Source organism: Pipistrellus kuhlii, unplaced genomic scaffold (assembly GCF_014108245.1).
Source record: "Pipistrellus kuhlii isolate mPipKuh1 unplaced genomic scaffold, mPipKuh1.p scaffold_m20_p_11, whole genome shotgun sequence".
In the NCBI taxonomy this organism is placed as follows: Eukaryota; Metazoa; Chordata; class Mammalia; order Chiroptera; family Vespertilionidae; genus Pipistrellus; species Pipistrellus kuhlii.
The window spans coordinates 16,293,062-16,319,056 of record NW_023425416.1 but is presented as its reverse complement, the minus strand read 5'-3'; the positions used below and the strand labels follow the sequence as shown (position 1 = coordinate 16,319,056).

Below are 25,995 nucleotides of genomic sequence, written 5' to 3'. Positions count from 1 at the left end.
TGGACCTGTCCAGGTGCAACAAGAGGAGGGACCCCTCTAAGATCCCAGAGCCCCTCCAGGGAGAGCACACCAGCAGGGCTAGAGGCAGCCCTCCTACAACCCAGAACCCCAGGCTCTCTCCAGGTCGCAAAGCTATCAGATCTGTTGAAAGCTTTTGCATGGCCTTTCCCTCCCAAAGTGCACCTTTAACACAACCCTTCACATTCCACAGCCCACCCGACGCCCCTCCTCAGCTCAGGTCCTGAATTCCAGGCCTACCATCCCCAAAATCTCTGCCCCAGAAAGCTGAATACCCAAGAATGCATATTTCTCACCTCTGGTCTTTGAGACTTAGACCCAGGCCTGGTTAGCCCCTCACTCCCACCTTCACCTTGACTACAAACTCAAGTCAGCAACCACAGGAGGGTTTGTTTTTTAGGCGAGTTTTATTCACTCAATGATCCAGTATTTACATGGGGTGGAGGGGTCAGGCTATGCTCAGTGCAGAGACAACTGCCAGGGCTGCCAGCTGTTCCCCACCCCCTCCCAGATCACTATGTACAGGTTAGGGGCCTCCTTGGATCTCTTTCAAAGCCATCTGGCAGAGGGTACGGGGCTGTAGTTGGGGCTGAGCTCCAGACAGTTCTGGGCATCAGGCCCTCTGGGAACATAGGGTTTCCAATGGGCTGTCTTGGTCCTGCAGAACCCACCCTGAGAGCCTTGCAGAGGCTGAGGAAGCTGGTGTGGCAGGGAGAGCTGAGGTGTGCCAGTCTCCTGCAAGCAGCCCTGTCTCTGCTACCCTAGGAGGGAGATACGGTAATACTGAGGGGCTGGGCAGAGGCTCCTCTGAGCCCCAGGCTCCAGGACAGAGCCCAGGAGTCCAAGGCAGGCCCAGTGCCAGGGCCACAACACTGAAGGCAAAGAGCCCCAGGACCCTGCTGTGGACAGCAGACTTGACAAGCCTGACTATAGCCAGGAAGGGACCAAACCACCAAACAGCTCAAACGCTTCTCTCTGCTCAGACCATGGGACCCCAGCAGGTTGCTCCTCTCTTCCCCACTGGGATACCCCACTCCCAACCTAGCCCAGAAGCCAGGTCCCTGAGTTTGGAGCTCTCCCAGGAGGAATGAAGAGCAGACCTGGCTTCCTCATGAGATAACTGGCCGCTACAGCTAGAGCTGCAGGCCCAAGCCACCCAGGCCCCACCAGGATGGCAACTGTTAGGAGAGAAAGCAGTCAGGAAGCCGGCTATGTCAACACAGTGGTGGCAGAACGGGCCAGAGCCCAGAAAAAATAGACGTCTCTGTAGGTAAAATATATATTCTGCTGCCCAGGCAGAAAGGCCAGGTCCTGCAGCCCACAGCCGGCTGTGGAGGCAGCTGCAGCACCTCGCTTTCCCAGCTCCAGCTGCTGCTTCCTGAGCGCTATGGGCTTATCCTACCCAAGTACAATGCAGGGAATCCTGGCCTGGCTTCCCTTTCCAGGGTCTGAGCTCTCTGGCTGGAACCATTCAGTAATACTGGGAAGGGGGAGTGGGGCAGGGAAGAGGCCCTGGTGAGGCCACAAGGCAAGAGCAGGCTGCAGAGTTGGGGCCAGCATCCTCATTGGCGCTTGGCCTTGTAGGGGCGTGAACGTTTCCGCCGGTCAGGCTTCCGCTGCTTGTGGAGCCGGCCAATGCTGACGCCTTGGCGCCGCCGCACGGAGATGTTCTGCTCCACCAGGTTGGCCAGCATCCCTGCAGAGGCAGAGGCCCGTGAGCAAGTGGTGGATGCCCAGCAGCCACCTGCTCAATAGGCCACAGACTCAGGCCAAGAGCAGAGGGTCTTATGGGCCTCCCTGAGACCCACCGTCTGCTCAACCCCCAGCAGAGGCCTGGCAGAGGGGGGACCTGAGCAGCATGGCCCTCAGCAGGGTATGCCGGGGAAGACGCAATAGTGAGTACCCCACCTTCTTGAGCTAGCATGGAGATGAACGTGCAGATGAACTCGTCATAGTTGTGTGTCCTCCTCTGGTCGTCAATCTGTGGGAAAAAAGGATGAGGACACTGCGGCACCTCCCCAGAGCTGCCACCAGCTGACCTCTAGAAGTCGCACCTCCAGAAAGACAGTCATGGACAGAGGACCAGGCAGCTGGAGAAATTACCCACCTTGAACTTCTTCCTCTTCTCCACTTCTTCCTTGAGGCAGGCCTCATAGTTTGCAATCTCAGCCTCCACACACTTCAGCAGTGCCAGCAGCTCCTGCCAAAACCCAGCATTGCACCCATGGGAGCTGGCCAGCACCAAAGCCATACTACTAGGAAGCAGCGAGAGGCAAGGAGAAGCAGCCAGAGTGCCTGGAGCTGACCGAGGCTTCTTCCACTACCTCCCCACCAAAACTCCAATCAACCGAGCCTCAGGCAGCAGCCCCCAGGCCCTTCCCTCTGCCAGGGTTAGAGACTGCAGGGGCTCACCTTGGGTGAGTACTTCTCCCCACTCAAGGGCTCACCGGTCCTGGCCAGCCCAGACTTCTCTCTGCCATCTGCAGCTTCCACCACCTCCTTCTCCTCTGGGCCGCCGGACCCCTGGCTGCCCTGGTTTGGTCTGCTGGAGGGCGAGGAACCCTTCCCACCCTCTGGGAAAAGAAGGCATGAGAAGACTCATCAGAGTGCAGGACACTTGGTGGTCACTTGGCTCCCTCCCTCTTCCACCCTCGGTACACCAAGTGGCCAGTGAGTCAGCACGAGGCGCACCTGTCAGTGCCAGGGGACCCAGCACACCATCCTCAGCCAAGTGCAGCAGGCCCGTGCTGATGACAGGACCCAGGTCACGTACAGCACGATTGTAGCGTATACAGTCAACACGCAGCAGGCTGTCATCTTCTCCAAAAAGCACCTTGGAGATGTGGGAGGTGACAGGGCTGGAGGGCCGTGTGGGGTTGGCTGAGCGAATGGGCGAGCGCAGTGGTGAGTTGAAAGCGCTGCCGATCTCAGAGGCTGTGTCTGTGCTCTCGTTGCTGGGGGTGGGCGAGGGCTGTGAGTGCATGGGCACCGCCACAGCCGGACTCGCAGCGCCGCTGCTGGTCTTGATGGACAGGGGGATCGAGAGGTCTTTCTGGGACTCTTTGAGCTTCTCGGCCAAGACGTTGATAGTGTTGGGCTGCAGCACTGACAGCTGCCCTTCCCCGGAGCCACTCATTGGCCCTGGCTTTCCTGGCCCTTTTCGCTTGTATCTGTGGGGCCCAACGAGACATGAGCCAAGGGAGTGGGTCAGATGACCACACTCCCAGCAATGCCTAGAACTGCCTGCCCACACCCTGGCATCCAGGGACTGACCCTGAAGCTCCTCATTCGGTCCAGCAGCCTGACCCCGCCATGCCAAGCCTGGCACCCTAAGCTCTCACAGCTACAGCCAGGTGTCCTCAAAGGACGCCTTCTCTATTTCAGCTGCTGGCCTTTTGCCAATGCCATGTCTTCCAGAAAAGCTATCCCTACCCCATCTCCTCCTCCCATTTCATCCAATTCTTCTTCCAAAACCTAACCAAAAGGCCACCTCCCAACAGAACATATTTTGATGTCTGGTTAAATGTGCTCAGCCCTCCCCGCATCCCTCCAACAGCTTCTTGGGTCCTGAAATCAGCCCCTTCATGCCAGCCTTCCCAGGACCCTGTATTCAGCAGGTGCTCAGTGTTGTCCATCTGCTGAAGGGCATTCTCAGATAACACATTGAAATAACCAAGATAGGATCTGCAGCGCTCAGAGCATCCAGCCTAGAGCTGAGCTGACCTGATGGCAGGGTTGGTGTTCTGCACATCGTCCTCCTCCTCATCCTCATAGTCATCCTCATCGTCCGAGTACTGCTGGGGTGGGCGAACTGGAACTCGGCTACGGCCCACACCTGCTGCCAGGTCTTCCTCCTCCTGAGGCAAAACCCAGAGCAGCCATGAGCAGGAGTCAGCCAGCCCAGGCTAGGCATCGCATTCACAGCCAGAGAGAAAGCCAGAATGGCTCTCAGGTCAAGTCCAGAAACTCTCCAGGTGTTCCAGAGCCCATGGCTCTGAGAAAAGCTGCTGCCCACCCCACTACCTGCCTACACAGGCTTCTGAGAGTCTTGTGCCTTAATTTTTCAGCAGAATCCCTGAAGCATGTGCCTGGATTTTGCAGCAGAATCTAACCCACAGAACTGTACCAAGGAACATGACCCAAACATTTAGTGCCATAGCTATGTGGATGGACTCAAAGTCAGTGGAGTTCTCTCTGCCTAAGCCCCTGCCTTTGTGGGTGCTTCCAAGTATCAGACAGAGGAACCAGGCCCCGGTCGGGGCTGAACAAAGAACCACCTGAGGACACTCCCGTGGCAGCACTCCCAGCTCACCTGCATGGGGGACTTGGCATAGTTGTGATTGTCCAGAAAAGCTGGCAGCCGCTGGACGATGGGAGTGGGGTTGGGGGGAACACCATTGAGGCTGCTCCCTGAAGGTTTCACCACCAGCTTGGGTTTGCTGGGAGGGCTGTGGGTTGGGGCTTGTGGGCATGAACCAGCCACCACCTCCACACCATCTGAGAGAAGCATAGGCAGGACCTTCAGCCAAATCCTCAAAAAAAGCTGTCCCCAGCCCGCTGTCTCCCCAGTCCTGTGACAGCTGAGCAGCTGGTTAGATGGAAGTCAGTCATGGGCCCAGAGCAAGACAAGAGAAGAACAAGATGGAAAAAGAAAGGGAGGCAGGAAGAAGAAAAGGCTTGAAGAAAACCAGAAAGGGAATGTGCTTACAGAAAAGGCGCAGGGGCCATGGTAATGGCAGCCCTCTGCAGATGCCTTTCTTCAGGGAAAACTGCTCTCCCTCCACGTTTGGACGGGAGAGGGATGCAAGCACTGGGCTTCAGGCCTTCCATAGCAGCCTCTGAATCACTGCCCAAGTGCCTTCAGGTCTTCCGGTCAAGCTATGAGGGGTCACTCTGAGGCCCATGAGAGGCCCTAAGACCCCTAGTACCTGTGTGGGTGCCCTCCGAGGACACTGGGCCCCTGCTCGCCTCCAGAGCCACAGGGGACTTGCCACTGGCTGGTTTGGACTCCTCAGGCAGCTGGGATTCTTGAGACTTGTGTGTCTGAATCAGCTCTGGTTGTGTTACCCTGATCACCTAAAAAGAGAAGCCAAGGCTCAGAGGAGAGAAGGCAGCCACAGCCTCTACCTTGGACAGCTAAGGGCCTTAGCCCTCCCGACTCCCTCACAGAAAAACACAACAGTCAAACCCAAACCTCCTTCTAGAAACTACTTTCCCTCACCACCCCTTCCCCAAAAAGGGCTCAAAGAAGGAGTGGTTAGTTGAAGCCCAGATCCATGATGATTTGGGAATGACAGACAACTGCCCCAGTGAGGGGAAGGAGAAAATGGCTGACAGGGACCGGACAGGAGAGTACCCACCTGCTGCAGAGCCTCCAGTATTATCTGACGGTTCACCTTGAGGACATGCAGCCTGGCCTCATACTTGATCCTGCGGTCGGGCACCACCGCCATCAGGTTGAAGCGGATGTCATGGTAGGGCTCCCTGCAGGCACAGTGCAGCTGTGAGAGCAGCTCGCACCCCGGCCCCACCACCAGGTTGAGGCAGAGAGCCTGGCAGGGCTCCCTGAAGTCACACCTGCAGCCATAGGTACAGGCCCCACCCAACAGGCAGGTAGCAGGGGACCACGTATACCGGGCACATGAGCAGGTGCCTTCCAACAAGCTGTGCAATGGGCCTGGCAGGAAGTGAGCCAGCATGCTTGGGCCACCTAGGGCTCCACCAAGCCCTGCCCCTCCCCAAAGCAGGCACAGAGCAATGAGTTGGGAGCCCAAGATTCAAGTCTGATCCTGCCAGATTCACCATGGCACGAATCATCTGGCTTCTCTGCTTTGGTTCCCTTTTCTGTTCCCATCGCAATGGGGGCACAGCTCCAAAGGGTAGGGCAGGCACAGGACCCTTACCCTGCAGTGGCGAGGCCGATACGCTCCATGATGACCCGCCGGGCCTTGTCTGTCCACTCCTCATCCTCACCCCAGGGCCCTAAGGAACACCAAGACAAGGAGTCAGCAGGTGGGAAGCCCTGAGTTTGGGCAAGCCATGAATGGGAGGGAGGATGGAGAGTAGTTGAGTCAGGGAGTCAGGGGCTAATAAGGCAATGCGCTGAGGGTGCCATATGGTCAAAGCCAGATGTCCTGAATACCCAGCCCCCACCACTGAGTTCCAAGCACCTTAGGACCCTAGACCCCAGCTCCTTAAGAGTTAAGCAGAAAAACCCATAGAGCCCCCAGCTCAGAGTGCTTACCATGGTCAATGGGATAGACCTTGAGCCCATCCAGTTCAAAAAGCCGGCCTGTGATAGGCACATAGCTGACAAAGTGGAATGCCTCCATGGTCCGCACTGCACTAAGGCCATTCTGCTTCTCAGGGAGGTGGCGTGGCTCGGGCCTGGGGAAGGACCCAGTCAGGGCCCCGAATGAGACAGCCCTTCCTTCCCCCCACCCCCAACAGCTCCCACAGCTCCCACACACCTGGCATGGCTATTATGTGCCTTGGCCAACTCCGGGGCATTGCCAATCGCATATCCTTTGCTCTAGAGGGAAGAAAATGAGACCACATCAGAACAACTTCTCAGCTGAGCCTCTGGGTAGGAACTAGAGCTTAGACGAGCAGGCCTGGAGGTGTTCCAGGAACCTGAAGCACAGGTGGACTCTCCTAAAGGGGAGAAGAGATCCCGCAAGAGATGGGCTCATATGGCCTTGCACAGTAATAAGCGGACACTGGGAGCAACATGGACTCCAAAATGCCGACAAAGTCCTAAAATGGTGTCACTTGAGCAATCTTCCTTCCTTCCCTAGGTTTGTCTCCTTTCCTGACAATTGAGCCTAAAGCCAACTGCCTTCCACAATTAACTTAAGAGCCAAATGTGTAAATGAGCATGTGAAAAGCAAAAAGCCTCACAGTGCCAACCGTCATGCAGTGGCATCACCAGTGGCCCTGGAGGTCAGATGTGTCCCCCCAGCTGCGAGCCAGGGTAAGGCACGGTGGCATACCTCAGGGCTGAAGCCTTTGGTGAAGTCCTTCATACGGCTCAGGGTGGGCCCCAGGTCCACATTGCTGCAGTTCAGGAGCACGCTCAGCAGGGCATGCGTGGCACAAGAGTTGGGGATCAGCTGTGAAACCAAGAACAGTCACCCATGCATAGCATCCCTCAATCGAAGCCCACATTCATCAGGAAAGGGAACCCAGAGAGGGACAGTCATATCTGGACAACAATCCTCATCTTTGCCCCAAGTTTGTTCACTTAACTAAATACCCATCAGATGTCTGGGGACCTGGAAAGGAGATTCAGACCCCACACTGCTCTAAAGAGTCTCCTTTTTTTTTAAAAAAAAATATATATATATATATATATATTTTATTGATTTTTTACAGAGAGGAAGAGAGAGGGATAGTTAGAAACATCGATGAGAGAGAATCATTGATCAGCTGTCTCTTGCACACCCCCCACCGGGGATGTGCCCAAACCAAAGTACATGCCCTTGACCGGAATTGAACCTGGGACCCTTCAGTCCACAGGCCGACGCTCTATCCACTGAGCCAAACCGGTTTTGGCAAGAGTCTCCCTTTTTTAATGAATAAGAGCTCAGTTCCTTTTGCCAAGGGACTTCTATAACCACCACCCTCAGTAACTGCCTATCTCTTCCTCCTGCCTGTACCCACTCCCACTTCCCAAGCAAAGAAAATAGCAGCTTCCCACCCTCCAGACAGAACACAGAGCCCAGCACACCTGGTGGGCAAAAAACATATTATTCACAATATCGTCATCAATCACAGATGTGTCATCCACCAAGGTAGAGACCTTGCGACGGGATCGGCGCTCTTCGATCCATTTGAACAGGAAAATGAATCCATACACGGGGCTGGGGAAAGGAAGGAGCAGAGCTAAACCAGTCAAGTTGGAGAAGGAAACCAGCCCCCCCTTTTTCTCTCCCCCTATTCCCCTGCATTGTGTTACCACTCAGGTGCCCCTTCTGTAACCCCATCTCTCTCCTGGTTTCTTCCCAACACTGCCCAAAGTGACCCTGAGCCCTCACACCCCAGAAGACCACCCCAGGCAGGCTAAGCATCGGCTTCTGGCTGTGGTTCTCCAGGAGTCCACCAGTGTCCTCCTGAAGTTTATGGTTCTGGGATAAGAGAAGAAACGCTGGAACCAATGGCCCAGGACAGGGTAGGAACAGACGTTAATGTGAGAACAAAAACTCTGATGAGGAACTGAAACACTAATTCTCACTTGTGAACCCCAAGGCCTGAGCCCCAAGGCAGACAAGGAAGAAAACGAACACCCATACGAGCCCCTCCTGTGAGAAATAAAAGCAGACTTCTCAATTCAGTCATCACAGCAGTTCCTCCACACCTCCATTTTGCAGGACCACCAAAACAAGGCCCTGAGGTTGGTCACCCAGGAGGGCCTTGTAGGTGCCAACCAATCTACACCAGACCCTTGTGTGGAGATGAGAGGCGCTGGCACACCGGCACTTTAAGCAGTAATTAATCATTACAGCTGCTCAAAAGGCAGGTGCGATCTGGGTCTAGAGAAGGGCCTGGCTTCCTGCTCCAGACCAGAAAAAGAAGCTGAACTATATTCCAAAGGATAGTTAGAATTGTTATCGATTGGGGGAGGTGCTACTACAGAAAGGGAAGTGATGAGGGGAGAAAACAAAAATACCAGCTTGATCAGGAGAACACCCAAAGAGAAGGGACGCTTCCTTATGTTAGATTTTCACAACCTGGGGCTCCTGGGACACCTTTAGGCCTCGAGGTGTGAAAGGCGGTCCTGCAGCCAAGCCACTCACCCCTGGCACTTGCTCTGAAGGTCATAGATCTCCTCCACTTGCACCCCTTTGACACCTGCGATCAGGGAAGAAAATAAGTCGGGAAGGGCAGCTCCGGGCCATGCAGCGAGGGCGGGAAAGTGAGTCCCCACGGCCGGGGTCCGGCGGGTAGGAGAGGCTCTTACCGAAATCTTCCACCAGGAGGGTGAAGAGGCCTGGTGGGGCGACAAGAAGAGCGGATGATGGTCAAGTAGGAGCCTGGGGTGGGGAGAAGGACCCCCAAAACCCTCACCCCCAGCCAGCCTGCCCCCCTCCTCACCAGGATCGCTCTCCAGCTCCAGCCAGCCCTTATTCATCTTCCCGCGGGGCGGTCCCTCAGCGCCATGTCCAGGCCCTCCCGACCCACCGCCGCCCCGCCGGGAGCCCCCGACGCCCCCGGGGCCCCTAGCCCCGCACACAGACAACGGGTCCCGTCGCGTCACTTGCTCGCGCCAGCGGGATACGTCACCACAGAGCGACCGTCTCCCCCCAGGCTTCTGGGCGTGTCTTCCTCTAGTTAGCCTGACGCTAAAGCTCTAGCGCGGGGCGGGGCGATGAGAGGGGTGTGGCCAAAGGGGGCGTGGCCAGAGGAGGGGGGGGCGAATGGCGTTGGCGCCAGTGGCGCGGGAGCGCGCGCCGTGAGGAGGCGTGACTAGAGGGTGGGCGGGGTGCTCCGTGAGGAGGCGGGGCTAGAGGGAGGGCGGGGCCCGCGGCGTTAGACCCTGCGGCGCGAGGGGAAGGGGCGAGGCGGGGAGATGGGGGGCGGGAGCGCGGCCTTTAGCGGTTCCCCTCCGCCAACGGTCACCGTAGCGGTAGCCCCCGGGCCGGGGCCGCAGTCCCCCTGGGTCGCCGTCCGCGCGACCCGGCCCCCGTTTGCGCGCTCGCCCCTGCGCCGGCGCAGTCACCGCGCGGGGCGGCCGCCCGTGAGGAAGCTACAACGAATAAAGCTCCGAGACACAGGCGCCCTCGTCGACACCTGAGCGGGCGGCCCTGGCCGGGAGCGGCGGCCCGAGTGCGCAGTGAGGAGCGAGCGGCAGAGGCGACTCCGGCCCGGTCCGCACCAGCCTCCCCGCGGGCGCGGCATGACCCTGGCCTGGCACTCCCGGGATGCTTCTTGAGCCCCTTCGCCGGTGGTTACCTCTGGGGGACGGTTGTGGCCACACCGACACCTATTTTGCAAAGTAATCATTGTTTTATTCTTGTGGCGGCGGGGCCGAACACGCTTATTTATTTTTAATTATCTCAACAAGCTTTTTACCCAGCATCTGACCAGCGAAACAGCGTGGTAACCGTTTCAAAGGAGCCTCGCCCGGTTAGGAAACCTCCGCCCGAGCCGCTCGTGGAAGCCCGCCTTTGCATCGTCCCTCCTTACATGCTTCTTCCTGAAACTACCAGTGTGCACGGAAATCCCTGCAAGAAACGTCTTAGTCCAGCGATGCACAGAGCCGAAGTTTCAAGGTTTTATGTCTATTGCTAGACCATCAGGATCTCCCCAAAACTCGGAACCGCTCAGTAGTCAGCTCACGTGGACCCCCTAGTGCTAGCCCTTCTCTTCGCGCCTGTCCAAGCTCTTTGTTGAGTAAGAGGCCATCCAATGTCATTGCTCCTTTTAAAGAATATTTTTTAATTGCTTTTTTGGGAGAGGAAGGGAGAGGGATAGAGAGTTAGAAACATCAATGAGAGAGAAACATCGATCAGCCCCTCCTGCACACTCCCCACGGGGGATGAGCCGCAATCAAGGTACATGCCCTTGACCGGAATCCAACTGAGACCCTTCAGTCCTCAGGCCGGCGCTCTATCCACTGAGCCAAACCGGCTAGCGCAATGTCATTGCTTCTTGCAGGTGCAGCTTGTGCGTTAAAAGAGGAGACAGAGAAAGGAAGGGCGGCATTGCCTCTGGCTGTATTCACCCAGAGCAGTTGGAAGCCCTAGAAGATGCTCAGGGCTCCCCAGGCATGAGACATGGCCCTGGGGTGTTTGTCCCTGGAGTGACCTGATTCACTCAGTTCTCCTCTCCCCTGACTAAACAGTCCTTCCTTCATAGGAATGGGTTTTGCTACTTTTGTCCCCCTGGCCAATGAAAACTCTGTTTGCAGTCTGCTGACACTGGGGGAGGAGGGAGGACTGGCAGGGTGTCAGTCTCCACAGAAAGGCCTAACCTCAACAGCCACCTGAGCCTGGGGCAAAGCGGCCGTTTGTCAACGTTACCTCTCGTCTCCCACTAGAGGGAGCCCTTGCTTCAAGCAGCTGACATACCACCAGCTCCTCCCTGGAAAGGACTAGCTTGGCTGGCTTTTTACTGGGCAGAATTAAGGCACCCATACTTGGGGGCAAAAGAAGTTTTTCCTGAATGCCACCTTGTGATCTTAACGGGCACAAAGAAAGCAACCTGCTAGCCAGTTCAGGCTGAGTGATAGCAGCACCTCTGACTTGAGGCAGGTGCCTCTCTGTGACCTCCCTGTGCCTCAGTCTCATCTTTAAAAAATGGGGAAATAATGGCATCTAGAGCACGGGTGGGGGAATAGTTCTTGGCACGACTTAATAGTTATTGGCCATTACTACCTAGCACTGATACTGGGTGGGTCCCTTATATTCTATTGCTTTGACCCTGTGGAACTTGATAACCAACTGTAGGATTAAGTTGTTGACCAAACCCTGTTTATTTTCATAGCTGGAAGAGCCTCTATTATCCTCATAATAAATAGAATTCAAGATAGGAGACAGAGGCTGCAGCGAATGAAGCCTATAAAGGGGAAGGCATGTCGGAGATTCAGGTAAAGTAGGTGGCATAAGGGAGTTCGGGACACATTATTCAATGTGGTATACACTGTACTTCCCCCCCTTTGCATGGCATTGGGAGTGAGGGTTGGGTAGTGTGGAAGCTTCCCGGTAACCTATCCTTCCAGGAAAGTGCTGGCTCTTGGACCCTACTCCTAGGTTCATACTGGCTCTAACACCTGCTAATGAGGTGACCTGGGACAGGTTATTTATGCCTTCATTTCCTCATCTGGAAAATATGCATAATAATAGGATGCACTTTTTAAAAGATTTATTGATTTTTTTAGAGAGAGAGCAAGGGAGAGAGAGAAATGTCCATGTGAGAGTAAAACATTAATTGGCTACTACTCCCCCTATTGGGGATTGAGCCTCCAACCTGAGCATGTACCCTGATCAGGAATCGAACCCACAGTCTTTTGGTACACCAGACAACACCCACCCAACTGAATCACACTCGTCAAAGCAATAGCACTTTTAAGAACATTCTATAGATTCATTGAGCTAACACATGACTAGTGTCTAGCCAAAAATAATGTCTACAATAGGAAATTATTAATCCGATTTAAGTATCATTTTATTATGCTTTGTGAATGTGATACCACCCGAGATTCAGAGTAGATGGCAGAAGAAACAGTAAAAGGGCATTTGCTCCTGAATTCATTCAATCACCATAGTCAATACAGGCACCAGAAACACTATCTCACACAACTCAAGCAATTCAGTAGGTATATTTTATGCTTTCAAAAAATATGAAATAGAAACCCTGGCTAGATGGCTCAGTTGGAGCACCATTCTGTGTACCAAAAGGTTTTGGCTTCAATTCTCTGTCAGGGCACATACCTGAGATGTTGGTTCCATCCCTGTCAGGGTGTGTCCAGGAAGCAGCTGATCAATGTATCTCTCATATTGATGTTTCTTTTTCTCTCCCTCTCTCCTCCCTCTTCTTCCCCCCCCCCCCCATTTCTCTCTCCAAAATCAGTAAAAACATATCCTCAGGTGAAAATTAAAAAAAAATAATAATTATATATATATATATATATATATATATATATATATATATATATATATATGAAATAGAAAAAGAAACTGATGTCTTAGTCTTTAGGTATTCTGGTACTTCATCAGACCCATGGATGGCATTTTGAGGGAAATGTTACAAGAGATGTTGATAGAATGAACCCTCAAAGACTACCTTGTACTTCTTCCTTCTCTTGTATAGAAAATCTGCCAAGACGAGGAGGGTGACCCAGAGGAAGCCATCTTTAGCGCCTGGTAAGAAAGACTAGATTTTGTTCAGCTGATTCCTCTCAACCTCAGCAAAGACTACCTGTGTAGGGCAGCAAACTTGGTTCTCTCACTGTCGATCCTACTTCCTTCCCAGATTATCTAAGATGCTGAGGACTAAGGGTGCATAATTTTTAAATGTCACATCCAAAGTTCAAGAAACAAGTTCATAAGGCCACTTAAGAAACTATGAAGTGAGCAGTTGTAGTCAACTCCTTCAAATGTGGCCAAAATAATATAAAGACCAAGTGATGCCAAGTAACACTTCACCCTAACCTCCCTCCTTATTCAAATGGCCCCCTTCCCAATACTGCCCTCCTCTGATTATGTAGAGAGATGGTTATGCTCCCAATGTGAGTTCTTAACATTCTGTCTTCCAGTATGCCGGCTATGCCTTCAAGAACCTGGGGATCCTGAAAAATTAGGGGAATTTCTTCAGAAAGACAATCTCAGCGTGCACTATTTCTGTCTTGTGAGTATAAGGCCCCTTTTGCTTTGAATATCTCATCACTTTTGCTATATAGTCTGTCCTCTTTTTTTATCCAGCCTCAGATCCACAACCTTGTTTGTTTTTCTTAGTAGTTTTTTTCTTTTAAAATCTATATTTCAAATAGTAATATACGTACCTGGTATAAAATCTTAACAATATAAAAATATATACAACAAAAAGTCTCTTCCCAAAACAGTATTTCCCATCTTTCTCCCTTTCCCCATCCTATCCTATATAATAAAAGAAAAGCATGTAAATTGACAGTACCTCTGCCACACTCACCAGCCAATCAGGAGTGAGTATGCAGATTAGCCCAACAAAGATGGTGGGTTAATTTGCATACACAGGCGCTGGGTGGAGAGCAGAGAGGGAGAGCTGGTGGCTTGGAGGACTTGGCAGAGCAGGAGGACATGGGACAGAGACAGAGCAGGAAGGGAAAACCAAGAGCGCAGGGAGCACCAGGAATGCTGGGAATCATAGTTTTGGTGGTAGATGGATAGCCTAGACACTAGAGCAAAGTGAGCCTGGAGCAAGTTTCTGTTGCAGTGGGGGATCGAGGAAAAGCAAAGGTGAGAGACATCAGTAAAATCAGAGTGTCTAGGAAAAATTAAGGGAAGATATCCTAAAACTTCCATGAAATCTCTATCAATGAAGCAAAGGGGAAAAAAGCCTCTATTATTCTGTGAGCAACAAACCAAACTGGGTTGGGGTCTCAGACAATTCACTCAAATGATTACAAAGACAGAAGAAACTCCAGGATTGAGAGGGCTCCCCTGAGGATTCCCAGATTGGAGAGGGTACAGATCTGGCTGAGGGACCCCTCCCACCCCCAAGCACGAATCTTTGTGCACTGGACCTATATATATACAACCCTAATATGCAAATAGATCAAATGGTGGAACAACTGAACAGTGACCACCAGGGGTTGCACACAGAACATGGCAGGCGTCAGCGGCAGGGTGGTGGAGCAGGTGAACGAGGGGAGGGGGTGGGGGGGCAGATCAAGGCGGGGTGCCAGTTGCTGTCATCGGGGTAAGCCTCTAGGGTTACTGAAAATTCTTTGCTCCCGTGCCAAGGTCCCGCCTGGCACTTGCACCAGGTGCCAGCGCCAGCCCTGCTTGCATCCACTGCTGGTGCAGGAGCCACCACTTGTACCTGCTGCCGTCTCTGATTGCTCAGTGCCTCAGTGGATGCAAGCAGCAGATGCCAGCCCTGAGCGCCCCTCTGGGCTTCTCCCCCGACCCTGCTCCTAAGGAGCGATCAGAGCAGCAGTTGCTGCTGGTCCTGGCCCCAATTGCTCAGCGGGTGCAAATGGGGCTGGCACTGTCAGAGCATGGGAGTGGCGGCGGCAGGAGTGGGGCTATGGGCAGATGGACTGCGGGCCCGCTATGGGAGGGTCTGGGTCGGAGTGCGGACGATGGCCCAAGACCCGCCCCACAGCAGCCTCATGACCCATAGTTCCTTTCAAGGTGCATGAATTTGTGCATTGGGTCCCTAGTGTTATAAATAATGTATGTCCCCATGTAAACACTGTCTGAATCAAAATAAATATTTCCATCATCCTACAAAGTTCCCTCCTCCCACTTCCAGTCAGTTCCCTCAGAGATAATCACTGATCCATAGATTACTTTTGATATTATGCTTCATATAAATTGAATCATACAATTTGTACTCTTTTGTGTCTGGCTTCTTTCACTCAATGAAGTGTTTTAGAGATTGATCCATGTTGTTGCATGCATTGGTAGCCTTTCTATTCCCCAATAGTAGTCTGTTGTATGAATATTTAATTTGTTTATCCACCTGTTGATGGACATTTGAATTGTTTCCTTTTGGGGGCAATTATCCATAAAGCAACTGTGAAAATTCATGCACAAGTCTTTTTGTGAACATGTGTTTTCACTTCTCTTGGGAAAATGCCTAGGAGTAGAATTACTGGTTGTATGTTAACTATGTGTTTAACTTTATGTGAAGTTGCCAAGTCACTTTCCAAAGTGGTTGTACCAATTTACACTCCCATTAGCAGTTTATGAAGTTCCAGTTGCACAATATTCTTACTAAAACTTGATATTGTCAGTCTTTTAAATTTTACCCATTTTTAAGAGGTGTGTGCCCTGTGGTTTTAATTTGCATTTATCTGATGACTTGAGATATTGAGCTTCTTTTCATGTGCTTATTGGCCATTTACATATTTTCTTTTATGAAGTGTCTGAACAAATATTTTGTCCATTTTAAAAATTGGATTCTTTTGTCTGATTGAGTTGTAAGAGTTCTTTTCCACGCCCCCCCCCATATGTTTTTTATTGCCCTGACCGGTTCGGCTCAGTGGATAGAGTGTCAGCCTGCAGACTGAAGGGTCCCAGGTTCAATTCCACTCAAGGGCATGTACCTTGGTTGTGGGCACATCCCCAGTAGGAGGTATGCAAGAGGCAGCTCATTGATGTTTCTCTCTCATCAATGTTTCTAACTCTCTATCCCTCTCCCTTCCTTTCTGTAAAAAATCAATAAAATATGAAGGAAGGAAGGAAGGAAGGAAGGAAGGAAGGAAGGAAGGAAGGAAGGAAGGAAGGAAGGAAGGAAGGAAAGAAGGGAGGAAAAGGATGTGTGTGTGTCTACATTTACATATGTAATACAAAACTATTAAAAAATATATATGTTTTTTATTGATTTGAGAGAGAGAGGAAGGGAGAAGGGGAGACCATATGACCTGACTGGGAATCAAACTGGAGACCTCTTGTGCATGGGTAGATGCTCAACCATTGAGCCACACGAGCAGGGCTTTAAGTTCTTTATATATTCTGGCTACCCGTCTCTTTGCAGATAAGTAGCATTGTGACTATTTCTTTCCTGTTGTGGTTTGCCTTTTCATTTTCTTTAGACCCCAGAGGTCTCAGTGGGCAACTCCACAGCTGAGATATCCCTCTGGAACTTCAGCTGCTGTCTGGGGAGCCCAGCCAGCCCTTTTGCACCTCCACACTGCCTACCAGTCTATGTAGTCTCCACTTTTCATCCTTGGTTCAGGGTTCTCTTCAGTTAGTCTTCAGATTATTCATTTTTATGTATTTTAGTTGTAATTCCAGTATGGTCCTGGGAGCATGTCAGTGTAGCTTTTACTTACTCTGCCGCCATTTTGGAATTTCTGAGACAAGTAAATTTTTATGGGAAAGAGAAGAGTGACTGAACAAGTCTATCCTAATTGCAGTTTTAATCTCTTCCAGAAATGTAACCTTAACTCATCTAGAATTTTCTATTTTCATTTTATTTATGATGCTGTTTGAAGAACATAAGTTTTTAATTTTGATGAAATCAGTTTATCAATTTTGTTTTTATCATTAATGTTTTTTTGTGTGTCCCAAGAAATCTTTGCCTACCCATTGAATTATCTTGGTGTTTTTTCAAAATCAATTGACCATATATCTGTACACCTCAGAGATCTATTTATGTTATTGATTTGTATGTTGATCCTTATACCAGTGCCACCAGTGCAACACTGTCTTGATTATTGTGACTTTAGAATATCTTGAAATTAAGTATTGTAAGTTTGCAGTATTTTCCAAGATTGTTTTTGTTATCAGTTCCTTTACCATATAAATTTTATAGTTAGCTTTAAATTTTTCTCTATAAAAAAAAGCCTTTTGGAATTGTGATGGGGAATTGCATTGTAGAATGGACAGACAATATTGAATCTTCCAATCCATGAACATGATACAATATACCATTTATTTGGATCTTTTAAAATATAATCTTAGCAATTTTCTAATATGTTTTTATTGATTTCAGAGAGGAAAGGAGAGGAAGAGAGAGAAACATCAATAATGAGAGAGAATCATTGATCAGCTGCATGATCCTGCATGCCCCCAAATGGGGATCAAGCCCACAACCCAGCCATGTGTCCTTGACCAGAATCAAACCCAGGACCCTTCTAGGCTGACTCTCTATCCACTGAGCCAAACAAGCCAGGGATAGAGATAGAGATGGAGATGGAGGTGGAGGTGGAGATGGAGGTGGAGGTGGAGGAGGTGGAGGAGGTGGAGGAGGTGGAGGAGGTGGAGGAGGAGGAGGAGGAGGTGGAGGAGGTGGAGGAGGTGGAGGTGGAGGAGGTGGAGGAGGTGGAGGAGGTGGAGGAGGTGGTGGAGGTGGTGGAGGTGGTGGAGGAGGTGGTGGAGGAGGTGGAGAGGTGGAGAGGTGGAGGTGGAGAGGTGGAGGTGGAGAGGTAGAAGTATAGAGGTAGAGGGGTAGAGGTAGATCAATGATGAGAGAGAATTACTGATCAGCTGCCTCCTGCACATCCCACACCAGGGATCAAGCCCACAAACTGAACATGTGCCCTGACTAGGAATCGAACCATGACCTTCTGGTTCATAGATTGAAGCTCAACCACTGAGCCACGCCAGCCAGGTAGCAATTATTTTTAATGAAGAAGACTTGCACATTTTTGTTAAATGTATTTCTAAATATTTTGTGGTTTTATGCTATTTTAAATTTTCATTTTCAGGTTTGTTGCTGGTATATAGAGATGCAACTTATTTTTGTACATTGATTTTATATCCTGCAATCTTATTAATTTCACATATTAGTTCAGAAGCTATTTTCAGTGCATTTTTGTTGTTGTTTTTATAAATGCCTTAGGATTTCCTATGTATATAATTATGTTGTATGTGAATAAAAACAGTTCTATTTCTTCCTTTTCAATCTTTATGTCTTTTATTTATTCTTCTTGACTTTTTGTACTAGCTGGGACCTTCAATCTAGTGTTGAATAGAAGTTATGTGAGTAAATATCCTTGTCTTGTTTCAACATCAGAGGACAGTATCTAATTTTTCACCTTTAAAATTTGATGTTAGGTATAGGTTTTTCTTGGGTTCTTTTCATTAGATTGAATAGGTTCCCTTTTATATCTAGTTTGCTGGAGGGTATCATGAATGTGTTTTGAATTTTGTCAAATACTTTTTTATGCATCTATTGAGATGCTCATGATTTTTCCCCTTAATTTGTTGATGTGATTTGTTTTATCCATTGAATTATTTTATATTAAACTAACTTTGCATTTCCGATATAAACCCTGCTTGGTCATGATGTTTTATCCTTTTTATATGGCGCTGGATTCAATTTGTTAATAATTTTGTTTCATTTTTACATCTACACTCATGAGAAAGATTGATCTGTGATTTTCCTTTCTGGTTTTGATGTCAGGTCTTGATTAATTTCAGTGCATTTACAAACAAATACACATTCAACATAAAAACACACCCACTATACACAGTGTTTTGCATTTGTGTTTTGTTTTTTTATGGTCATTCTATATTTAACATATTGATCTAGTTTTTTCTTTTTCTTTTTTAAAATATATTTTATTGAAAAAAAAAAAATATATATATATTATTGAATTTTTACAGAGAGGAAGGGGGAGGAATAAAGAATTAGAAACACTGATGTGAGAGAAACATCAACCAGCTGCCTCTTGCACACCCCCTACTGGGGATGTGCCCGCAACCAAGGTACATGCCCTTGACCGGAATTGAACCTGGGACCCTTCAGTCCGCAAGCCGACACCCTATATTCAATGAGCCAAATCCATCAGTGCTAGTTTTTTCTTTTTAATAGCTAATTGGTATTCCATGGTATGGTTATGCAAAAAAGTATTAAAACAAATCTCTATTAAAGGACATTTAGATTGTTTCTAATCTTTTTAAAAATATTTTTTTATTGATTTCAGAGAGGAAGGGAGAGAAACATTAATGATGAGAGAGAATCATTGATTGGCTGCCTCCTGCACACCCCCTACTGGGGATCAAATCTGCAACCCAGGCATGTGTCCTTAACTGGAATTGAACTCGTGACCCTTCACTCCATAGGCTGACATTCTATCCATTGAGCCAGACCGGCTAGGGCTGTATCTAATCTTTCACTGTTAATTTTCCTGTTTATGGAAATAATGCATGCTCATTGTAGAAAACAGCAGTACTTAAAAGTATATATAAAACTGATATCACTCATATAGTCCAAAAGCTCTGAGATAATTAGGGTTAAATAGATATGTTTAAGCCTAATTAAGAATATACGGCTATAATCCAAGTGTCAAGTTATCTAACCTTATAGGGTCACCTTTTTTATCATGTAAAAATAACCTGAATTTCATAAGATGTAATTACCAGCACTCTCTCCAGTATTTTTGGAAGATTCTTGGAGTGGGGCTGGGGTGTTGACATTCTTCCAGTATATGTACATATGCATTGTTTATGAGTACATAACAATTTAGCTTCTTTTTCCTTGATTTCCCATTCTAAACTTTGCTTTGGGGGCCTTTCAGAAACAAAAGGACCCTTTAAAATGTGTTTTACAAGAAAAATTTCAATTCCTCCCCTTTCCCAATAAGGCAGAATGACTACAATTAAATCATTTTAAAGCCCAGTTTCCCTTCTTATACAAAGCATTCTTCTATAGTATTTATTCTACACCGAGGGGTCAATACAGCAGAAGGGGAAAGAGTATGGGTTCTGGAGGCCTGGATGTGAATGCCAGCGCTGCTGCCTCCTTGCTGTGTGACCCCAGCCATGCTTGCTTACCGTGCTGCACTTCTGTGGCCGCCTCTGTAAGATGCAGATCAAATAGCATCTGTATCACGGGGTTCTGGTGAGCATAAAATGGCCAACACACAGGGCATTTCCCCAAAGTGCCAGCACACAAAAGTCCTTAATAACCGTGAGGCAGCACAGCACAAAGATGGGTAAGAGCTCAGGCTCTGCAGTTCTGTGTCTTGAGCATGTCTTGAGGATTAAATGAGTTCATATTTGAAAAGCACTTAGAGCATCCAACTTATAGTTAATAATACATAAGCCTTTATTAAGTAAATTACTCGGTAAATGCATATATATTCCACCAAGCCATATTTCTACTCTGTCCTCCTCTACCCCGCTGCACTTTTTCACTGATCACCAATGTTGACAGCCTGGTTCTGCTGGCCCCCCACTCCCCAGATTCTATCTAGCAAGCTGCTTCAGCGGGGCCAGTCTAACAGAGGTATCCATGGATTCCTGCCTGAAGACATCAAAAAGGAGGCAGCCCGGGCTTCTAGGAAGGTTAGAATCCCCTGGAATGAGGGCCTTGGGCGAGGCCTCTTTTCATACCTCCCTGGTCCTCCCTGCCTTGGTTCTTTTCCCCTAGTTTCTAATATAGAGGTCAGAGGACTCCTGGATTTCCCAGCTGGTCCTTCTCTTAAGTTCCATGCTTCTCTGGGGCATAGTACTAAGTGAGGAGAGGGAGCAACAGCCTGGGAAAACAAAATAATTCAGTGCTGCTTGAAGCTCCAGAGCTTACAGGTCCACCGAGGAAAGGGAATGCTCGTTGCTTCACAGAATTTCCATTCCAAAGAATAATGTGCCACAGAATGTCTGTCTGTCTTTCTTGGGACCCTGAACACAGCCTGGGATCTCATTTGCAGATCTGCTTTGTGTGCAAGAAAAAGGGAGCTGCCATCAACTGCCAGAAGGATCATTGCGTCAGAAACTTCCATCTTCCTTGTGGCCAAGAAAGGGGTTGCCTTTCACAATTTTTTGGAGAGTACAAGTGAGTGATGAAGGGGAAAAGTCGGGTTGCCCTTTTGCAACTTGCTTTTAATTAGCCACTAATCAAATCAGAGTCTAGTTCTCACGGGCCTGTTTTGATTCACCAGGGAATCTGTCCCTCTATTCATTAATGAGAAACAGTGTCTTGACTTGGCAATTTCACAGGGGTTACTTCTTCCTTCCGTCCTCTTCTTAAATTACAAACAGCTGAGGTTCTTAGACAGCTGCTCAGAAGGAAGTGGGGCTTTCAGGAATGAGAGCGGCTGTAGAGATAGATGGTCTGGGAGTTTTGCTCAGTGGGAGAGCAGCTGTGAGAATGCTGTTCTTCACCCTCCTCTCCTCCTCCCTTCCTCCCCTCCCCTCTCTTCTGAGCACGGAGGAGGTGCTCTGGACACCAGCCTGGGGAGCTGATTGCCCTCCCTCAGCCAGGCAGCTGGAAAACTCCATCAAGATAAATGAAAACCAAGTTTATTTACTCTGCCACAGATCATTCTGTGAAAAACATCGCCCAACACAGGACATCCAACGGGGGAATGTGGGAGAGGAAAGCTGCGTCTTATGTTGTGAAGACTTGTCCCAAGCAAGTGTTGAAAACATCCAGAGTCCATGCTGTAGTCAAACTCTCTACCACCGAAAGTGCATACAGGTGGGGCTCTCTCTGCCCAGGGGACTTCCACAATTGTCCTAGTTCAGAGCCCCCTGGGAATGCTCAGGCAATCTCAACAGGAGGCCTGCATGCAGGGCTGGTTCCAGGAAGTCAGAGGAAAGTCAGCCCAGTCTTTGGTCACCCTTGACCTGTAGGACCTCCCTCATGATGATAAGATTTAGACTGAGTAAAAAATCCTCAGGATGGCTAGAGCAAATGAGCTCATCGTAGAATGAGTCAAGTGGCCTCCAAACCAGTCTTGCTTCCTCGCATGGAAGGAAAGAGAAACGTATTCAGGTCCCCGAGCCCTTCTGGGTTAGCACTGCTAAGCCTTATAGCCAGAGATGACAGCTGAGGCACTCCTGGGAACTTTCTTAAGCTTTTGGTCCCTGGTCTGGCACAGGAATATGCAGCCCTCGCCCTAACACACCCAAAGTCCTTTTCCTGTAAGCCCCAGGCAAGCTTTCTTAGCAACGTCCTCTTTGTGAGATGAGGGTGGAGGTGGAAATGAGGTGATCAAAGATAGAGTCTTTACAAACACAAAGTTTTTCCATGTTTCTCTTACAGAAATATGCCCACACATCGGCAAAGCATTTCTTCAAATGTCCACAATGCAACAATAGAGAAGAGTTTCCTCAAGAAATGCTAAGAATGGGAATTCACATTCCAGACAGGTAGTGGAAACTCTAAAGCAGGAATTGAGCCAGGGAATGGGTTGCCTAGATTTCTAGAGAGGAGGTGAGCGTGAGGATAGTTTAGAGAATGAAGAAGCAGCCAAGGCATTGTTATATGGTGAAGAGGAAATGGGTAGAGGGAGAGCTTTTCAAATATCTAAAGAAAAGAGGATTGAGCGTTGGGGATAGGTATGTTTCTGACAAGGGTGCTTTGGGGATCAGAACTCCCTGGGTGAGGGGTAGGTTCTCCAGTTCTCGTGTGAAACTAAGGAACCCCATGTTCCATTCATTTGGCTTCAACCCTCTCCCACTGTCAGGCCACCTTCCCAACCTTGCTGAAATCATTCAGGCAGCCTGTTGAACTCCTTTGCTGTGCTAGTTTGACTTCTTGCTAGTTCTTCCCAGGAGGAGAGTGGTTTCACCAACCAATGATGTGTCCCTTACTGTTCTTCTCCCACTGCAGAGATGCCGCCTGGGAACTCGAACCAGGGGCTTTCTCAGAGTTGTATCAGCGCTATCAGCATTGTGATGCCCCCATCTGTCTGTATGAACAAGGCAGAGACAACTTTGAGGACGAAGGGTAGGGAAAGGCTTCTGGCTAGAAAGTTTTCTCCTCAGTGCCAACTTAGAGTTAGACCTTGGCACAGTTATTAAGAGCAAAGAATTCGCTTTTGTCTACAGTCCTCAGGGCAAACACATCACATCCCGGGACTCATTCATGTGCAGGTGAACAGGTCCCTCTGCAGGTCTGCTTCTCCCTGAGCCCAGTGGAGAGATACTCAGGGCCAATTCTTTCCAAACCCGCCTTTTGAGTGTCTGTGCCTAACTGCAAGGTCCTGAGATCAGCACACAGCCACACATTCATCCTGGGTAAAATGTATGACAAAAGATGCCTGGGGAGCCCTCAGCAAAGGCTGCCCTGTAGTGACATCCCGAAGCGGTAGATAGTGTTATATTTGTGCCCACAACCCTTCCTTGTCTTCCTGTAGGAGGTGGAGCCTCGTTCTATGTGCCACATGCGGATCCCGTGGAACCCATAGGGACTGCTCCTTTCTTAGATCCAACAGTAAGAAATGGGAGTGTGAGGAGTGTGCACCTTCGCCAGAAGGCTCAGGTGGGACTGAGCGGTGGTCTGGTCTAAGAACTGGGGTGGGGTGGGGGGAATTCTGGTGCCTAAGAAAGGAGGAGGGCATGCCACCAGATGGGGACTTCGTGGTGCCGTTAGTGTGGGAAGGAAAGTGGCTATGGAAGGGCTTGAGGACCTGCACCTGGGAGAGAGAGGGCTGAGTTTTCCTCTCCCACCTTTCTCTCACCACAGACTACTTACCTGAAAACTCAGGTGGCATCCCCCGCCGCAGCACCTTCTACTCTGGGGGGTCATGACTGCAGAGACACCAGCTTGGAGGAGAATTCGGGCCCTTCTTGGACTGATTGGCCAGAACCTTCTTTATTAGAGAAACCAGAATCCTCTGGTGGCAGGAGGGGCCACTTCTGGTGGTCCAAGGGTGTCAAATCACTAAAAGCTGCAACCAATACAAGTAACAGCTTCTAAGTAGTTGCTGCCAAGCACATTTGGCCACAAAGCTCTGCTCCTCCACCAAGTTTGGGGAGGGAGCCCTTTGGGACTGTGAGACTATGAACAAGGAAAGAGAAGTCCCAGAGAGTGAGAACAGAGCAGTCCAGATGCCAACCGCAGAACATGTGTACGGCTATGATAGCTAGCACCTCTGTTCTTTCTGTTTCCAGAGGGTCCTTTCTTCTCTTCCACCAAGATTCTTCCACCCTAATCTGGTGCTCCTATGCCTCTTCTTACTTCACCCAAGTTTGTTATGCAAATAAAGGCTTTCTCTCCATTGGTGTCTCCTTATAAATGCACTCTGGATTTTATCTAGCACAGTAAGGAATCTGGAGGGTAGAAAAAGGGAATAGGAAAACTATAAAATTCAAAGACTTAAATGTAGAACTTTGCATTTAGAACATAGACTCTGCTTTGGAGGGAAGCATTTTACAGGGAAATCGACTTTATAGAGACATTTCATCGTGCAAATAAACACACGGGTTCTCATTAGGGAGGTGAGCCAGCAAAGAAGTCCACATAGACTGAGAATAGGCCATTGCTACAAGGTGTAGGACCCTGGACTCCGTGCTCACATAGAGCAGAAGGGACTCCACTAACCTCCATAGCACGAGTGAAGACACAGCTCCACACACACACCTTCAGCCTGGTGGGTCAGGCATTTCCAGCAGGTAAGGGAGCCAGGCCAAGATAGTTACATTAAGCAAGGCAGCTAGGATGAGAACCTGCCTGAAGGTCTTTGGAGAAATTGAATAGAACCTATCTCATGTTTGTTTGTTTATGATGATTTTGTGTGATTTGGATTATTAGTAGGGCAAACTCAGGACCAGCACCAGATAGTGAATTCTAGGGGGCTCGCTGGGTCATTGTCACTAACGGCAGAGGATGGGGTTTGGGGTTCCTGGAGACTTATATCGAGTTGTGCATGGTGCTTGTCTTCAGATTTGGCCAGTTTCACTTAGAATCACATGACAGTGATGAGGGGTTGTAATCTGTGTCTTTTTGTTATTTAAGTATATAAATAAAGTAATATAGACTTTTAAAAACCTTAAAGTACAAAAAGGATTATAATGAAAAATAGTCTATTGACTCATCCTTCCTACTCTTAGTCCTCCCTAAAGGCAACAACTTTCTACTTCTTTTAGCCACTTCTTTATTTAGTAATCTTAGATATTATTGACTTGCTATTATGTTACATAAATTTCTAGCACCTTTAAATCTTCCCCTTTTCATTCTATTTTATAATTACATCACCTTTTTTAAGCCAGACAATATACCATGATTATTTTTCCTCTCTTGTACATTTTTTAATGAAATAAATATCTGCCTTTTTAAAAAATATATCTTTTTATTGATTTCAGAGAGGAAGGAAGAGGGGAGAGAGAGAAAAAAAAACATCAATGATGAGAGAAATTGAGCCCACTGGGGATTGAGCCCACAACCCAGGCATGTGCCCTTGACCAGAATAGAACCTGGGACCCTTCAGTCCACAGGCTGATGCTCTATCTACTGATGCTCTATCCACTGAAGCTCATTCCACCCGCTAGGGCTCCTGCCCTTTTTTTTTTTCTTTTCTTTTTTTGCTATATGCCCATGTGTAATTCTTCCCAAATGTTCCACGTGATCAGTTGCTTCAAACTACAATTTTCCTTATAGGCTAAGCATCAGATCACTTCAGTTGCACTTCTTTTCTGGAAGATCTGCCTCTGAGAACCTATTCCTTCTGAGCCGCTGCTTCCTGGGCCTGCCACACAGTATCAGCCTAGGTCTCCCCAGAACTGTGCCCCCTTTCTCCATCTTCTCTCCTGTGAGTTTGAGGACTCCGTGCTATGCTTCCTATCCTAAGTCTTTGGACTGTGTCAAAGCTCTGCAAGTGATAAGGTTTTTTAGTTGTGAAACAGTATTTCAGAAACAGTATTTTGCTTGCCCTGAAGAATCAACTCTTGCAGTGATCATTCACAACTGAAAAGACACTTTTCAAGATTAAGACTTTAGTTTCTTAATCTAGTGTTTCTCCAGGCATATTCTCAGACATCTAGGGTAGTATCTTTTCCTTTAAAAAGAGTTAATTTGTACACTAAAGTGTGAGAATCATAATCTTAACTGAACGTAATAGTCCTCTAACAGTGCCCTCAACTCCAGCTGCAGTGGTGG

The 25,995-nt window shown here is 48.8% G+C and overlaps 2 protein-coding genes and 1 long non-coding RNA gene across 7 annotated transcripts; 1 reads left to right on the top strand and 2 right to left on the bottom strand.

Annotated features, from left to right (window-relative positions):
* Positions 1–1,283: 1,283 nt before the first annotated feature.
* Positions 1,284–9,308, bottom strand: BAP1 (BRCA1 associated protein 1). 5 transcript variants are annotated; one of them, XM_036430952.2, is made up of 17 exons: positions 9,112–9,304; positions 8,978–9,007; positions 8,814–8,868; positions 7,748–7,880; positions 7,011–7,130; positions 6,489–6,550; positions 6,263–6,405; positions 5,922–6,000; positions 5,379–5,448; positions 4,947–5,094; positions 4,331–4,515; positions 3,742–3,875; positions 2,710–3,188; positions 2,431–2,591; positions 2,126–2,218; positions 1,927–1,999; positions 1,284–1,714 (listed from the first exon to the last, which is right to left on the bottom strand). In XM_036430952.2, exons 1-17 carry the CDS (start codon positions 9,146–9,148, stop codon positions 1,581–1,583), a joined length of 2,136 nt encoding a protein of 711 aa, XP_036286845.1. In that variant the 5' UTR covers positions 9,149–9,304; the 3' UTR covers positions 1,284–1,580. The 5 variants fall into 5 exon arrangements, 3 of the variants coding, with proteins under 3 accessions (XP_036286845.1, XP_036286843.1, XP_036286846.1); XM_036430950.2 differs by having other exon boundaries at positions 5,379–5,502; positions 9,112–9,302; XR_004986787.2 differs by having other exon boundaries at positions 1,644–1,714; positions 2,126–2,270; positions 5,379–5,502; positions 9,112–9,308.
* Positions 9,309–11,357: 2,049 nt separating this feature from the next.
* Positions 11,358–24,118, top strand: PHF7 (PHD finger protein 7). The gene is given in 11 exon segments (XM_036430949.2): positions 11,358–11,605; positions 12,829–12,881; positions 13,274–13,365; positions 20,358–20,459; positions 20,822–20,946; positions 21,432–21,591; positions 22,159–22,265; positions 22,729–22,845; positions 23,255–23,379; positions 23,584–23,636; positions 23,638–24,118. Coding segments are annotated over 11 exon segments (1,152 nt in total). The 5' UTR covers positions 11,358–11,567; the 3' UTR covers positions 23,818–24,118.
* LOC118715158 lies at positions 21,394–23,698 on the bottom strand. Its single transcript, XR_004986786.2, has 2 exons — positions 23,579–23,698; positions 21,394–23,374 (listed from the first exon to the last, which is right to left on the bottom strand). It is a non-coding gene; the product is annotated as an uncharacterized LOC118715158 (long non-coding RNA).
* Positions 24,119–25,995: the final 1,877 nt, after the last annotated feature.

Bases quoted from the DNA above. Each gene is read 5' to 3' on its own strand.
- BAP1 (XM_036430950.2), bottom strand. From the start codon at position 9,148: ATGAATAAGGGCTGGCTGGAGCTGGAGAGCGATCCTG. The intron at 6,551-7,010 runs GTATGCCACCGT...TCTTCCCTCTAG, and splicing joins CCAAAGGCTTCAGCCCTGAG to AGCAAAGGATATGCGATTGG. The intron at 3,876-4,330 runs GTGAGCTGGGAG...GTTTTGCCTCAG, and splicing joins ATGCCAAGTCCCCCATGCAG to GAGGAGGAAGACCTGGCAGC.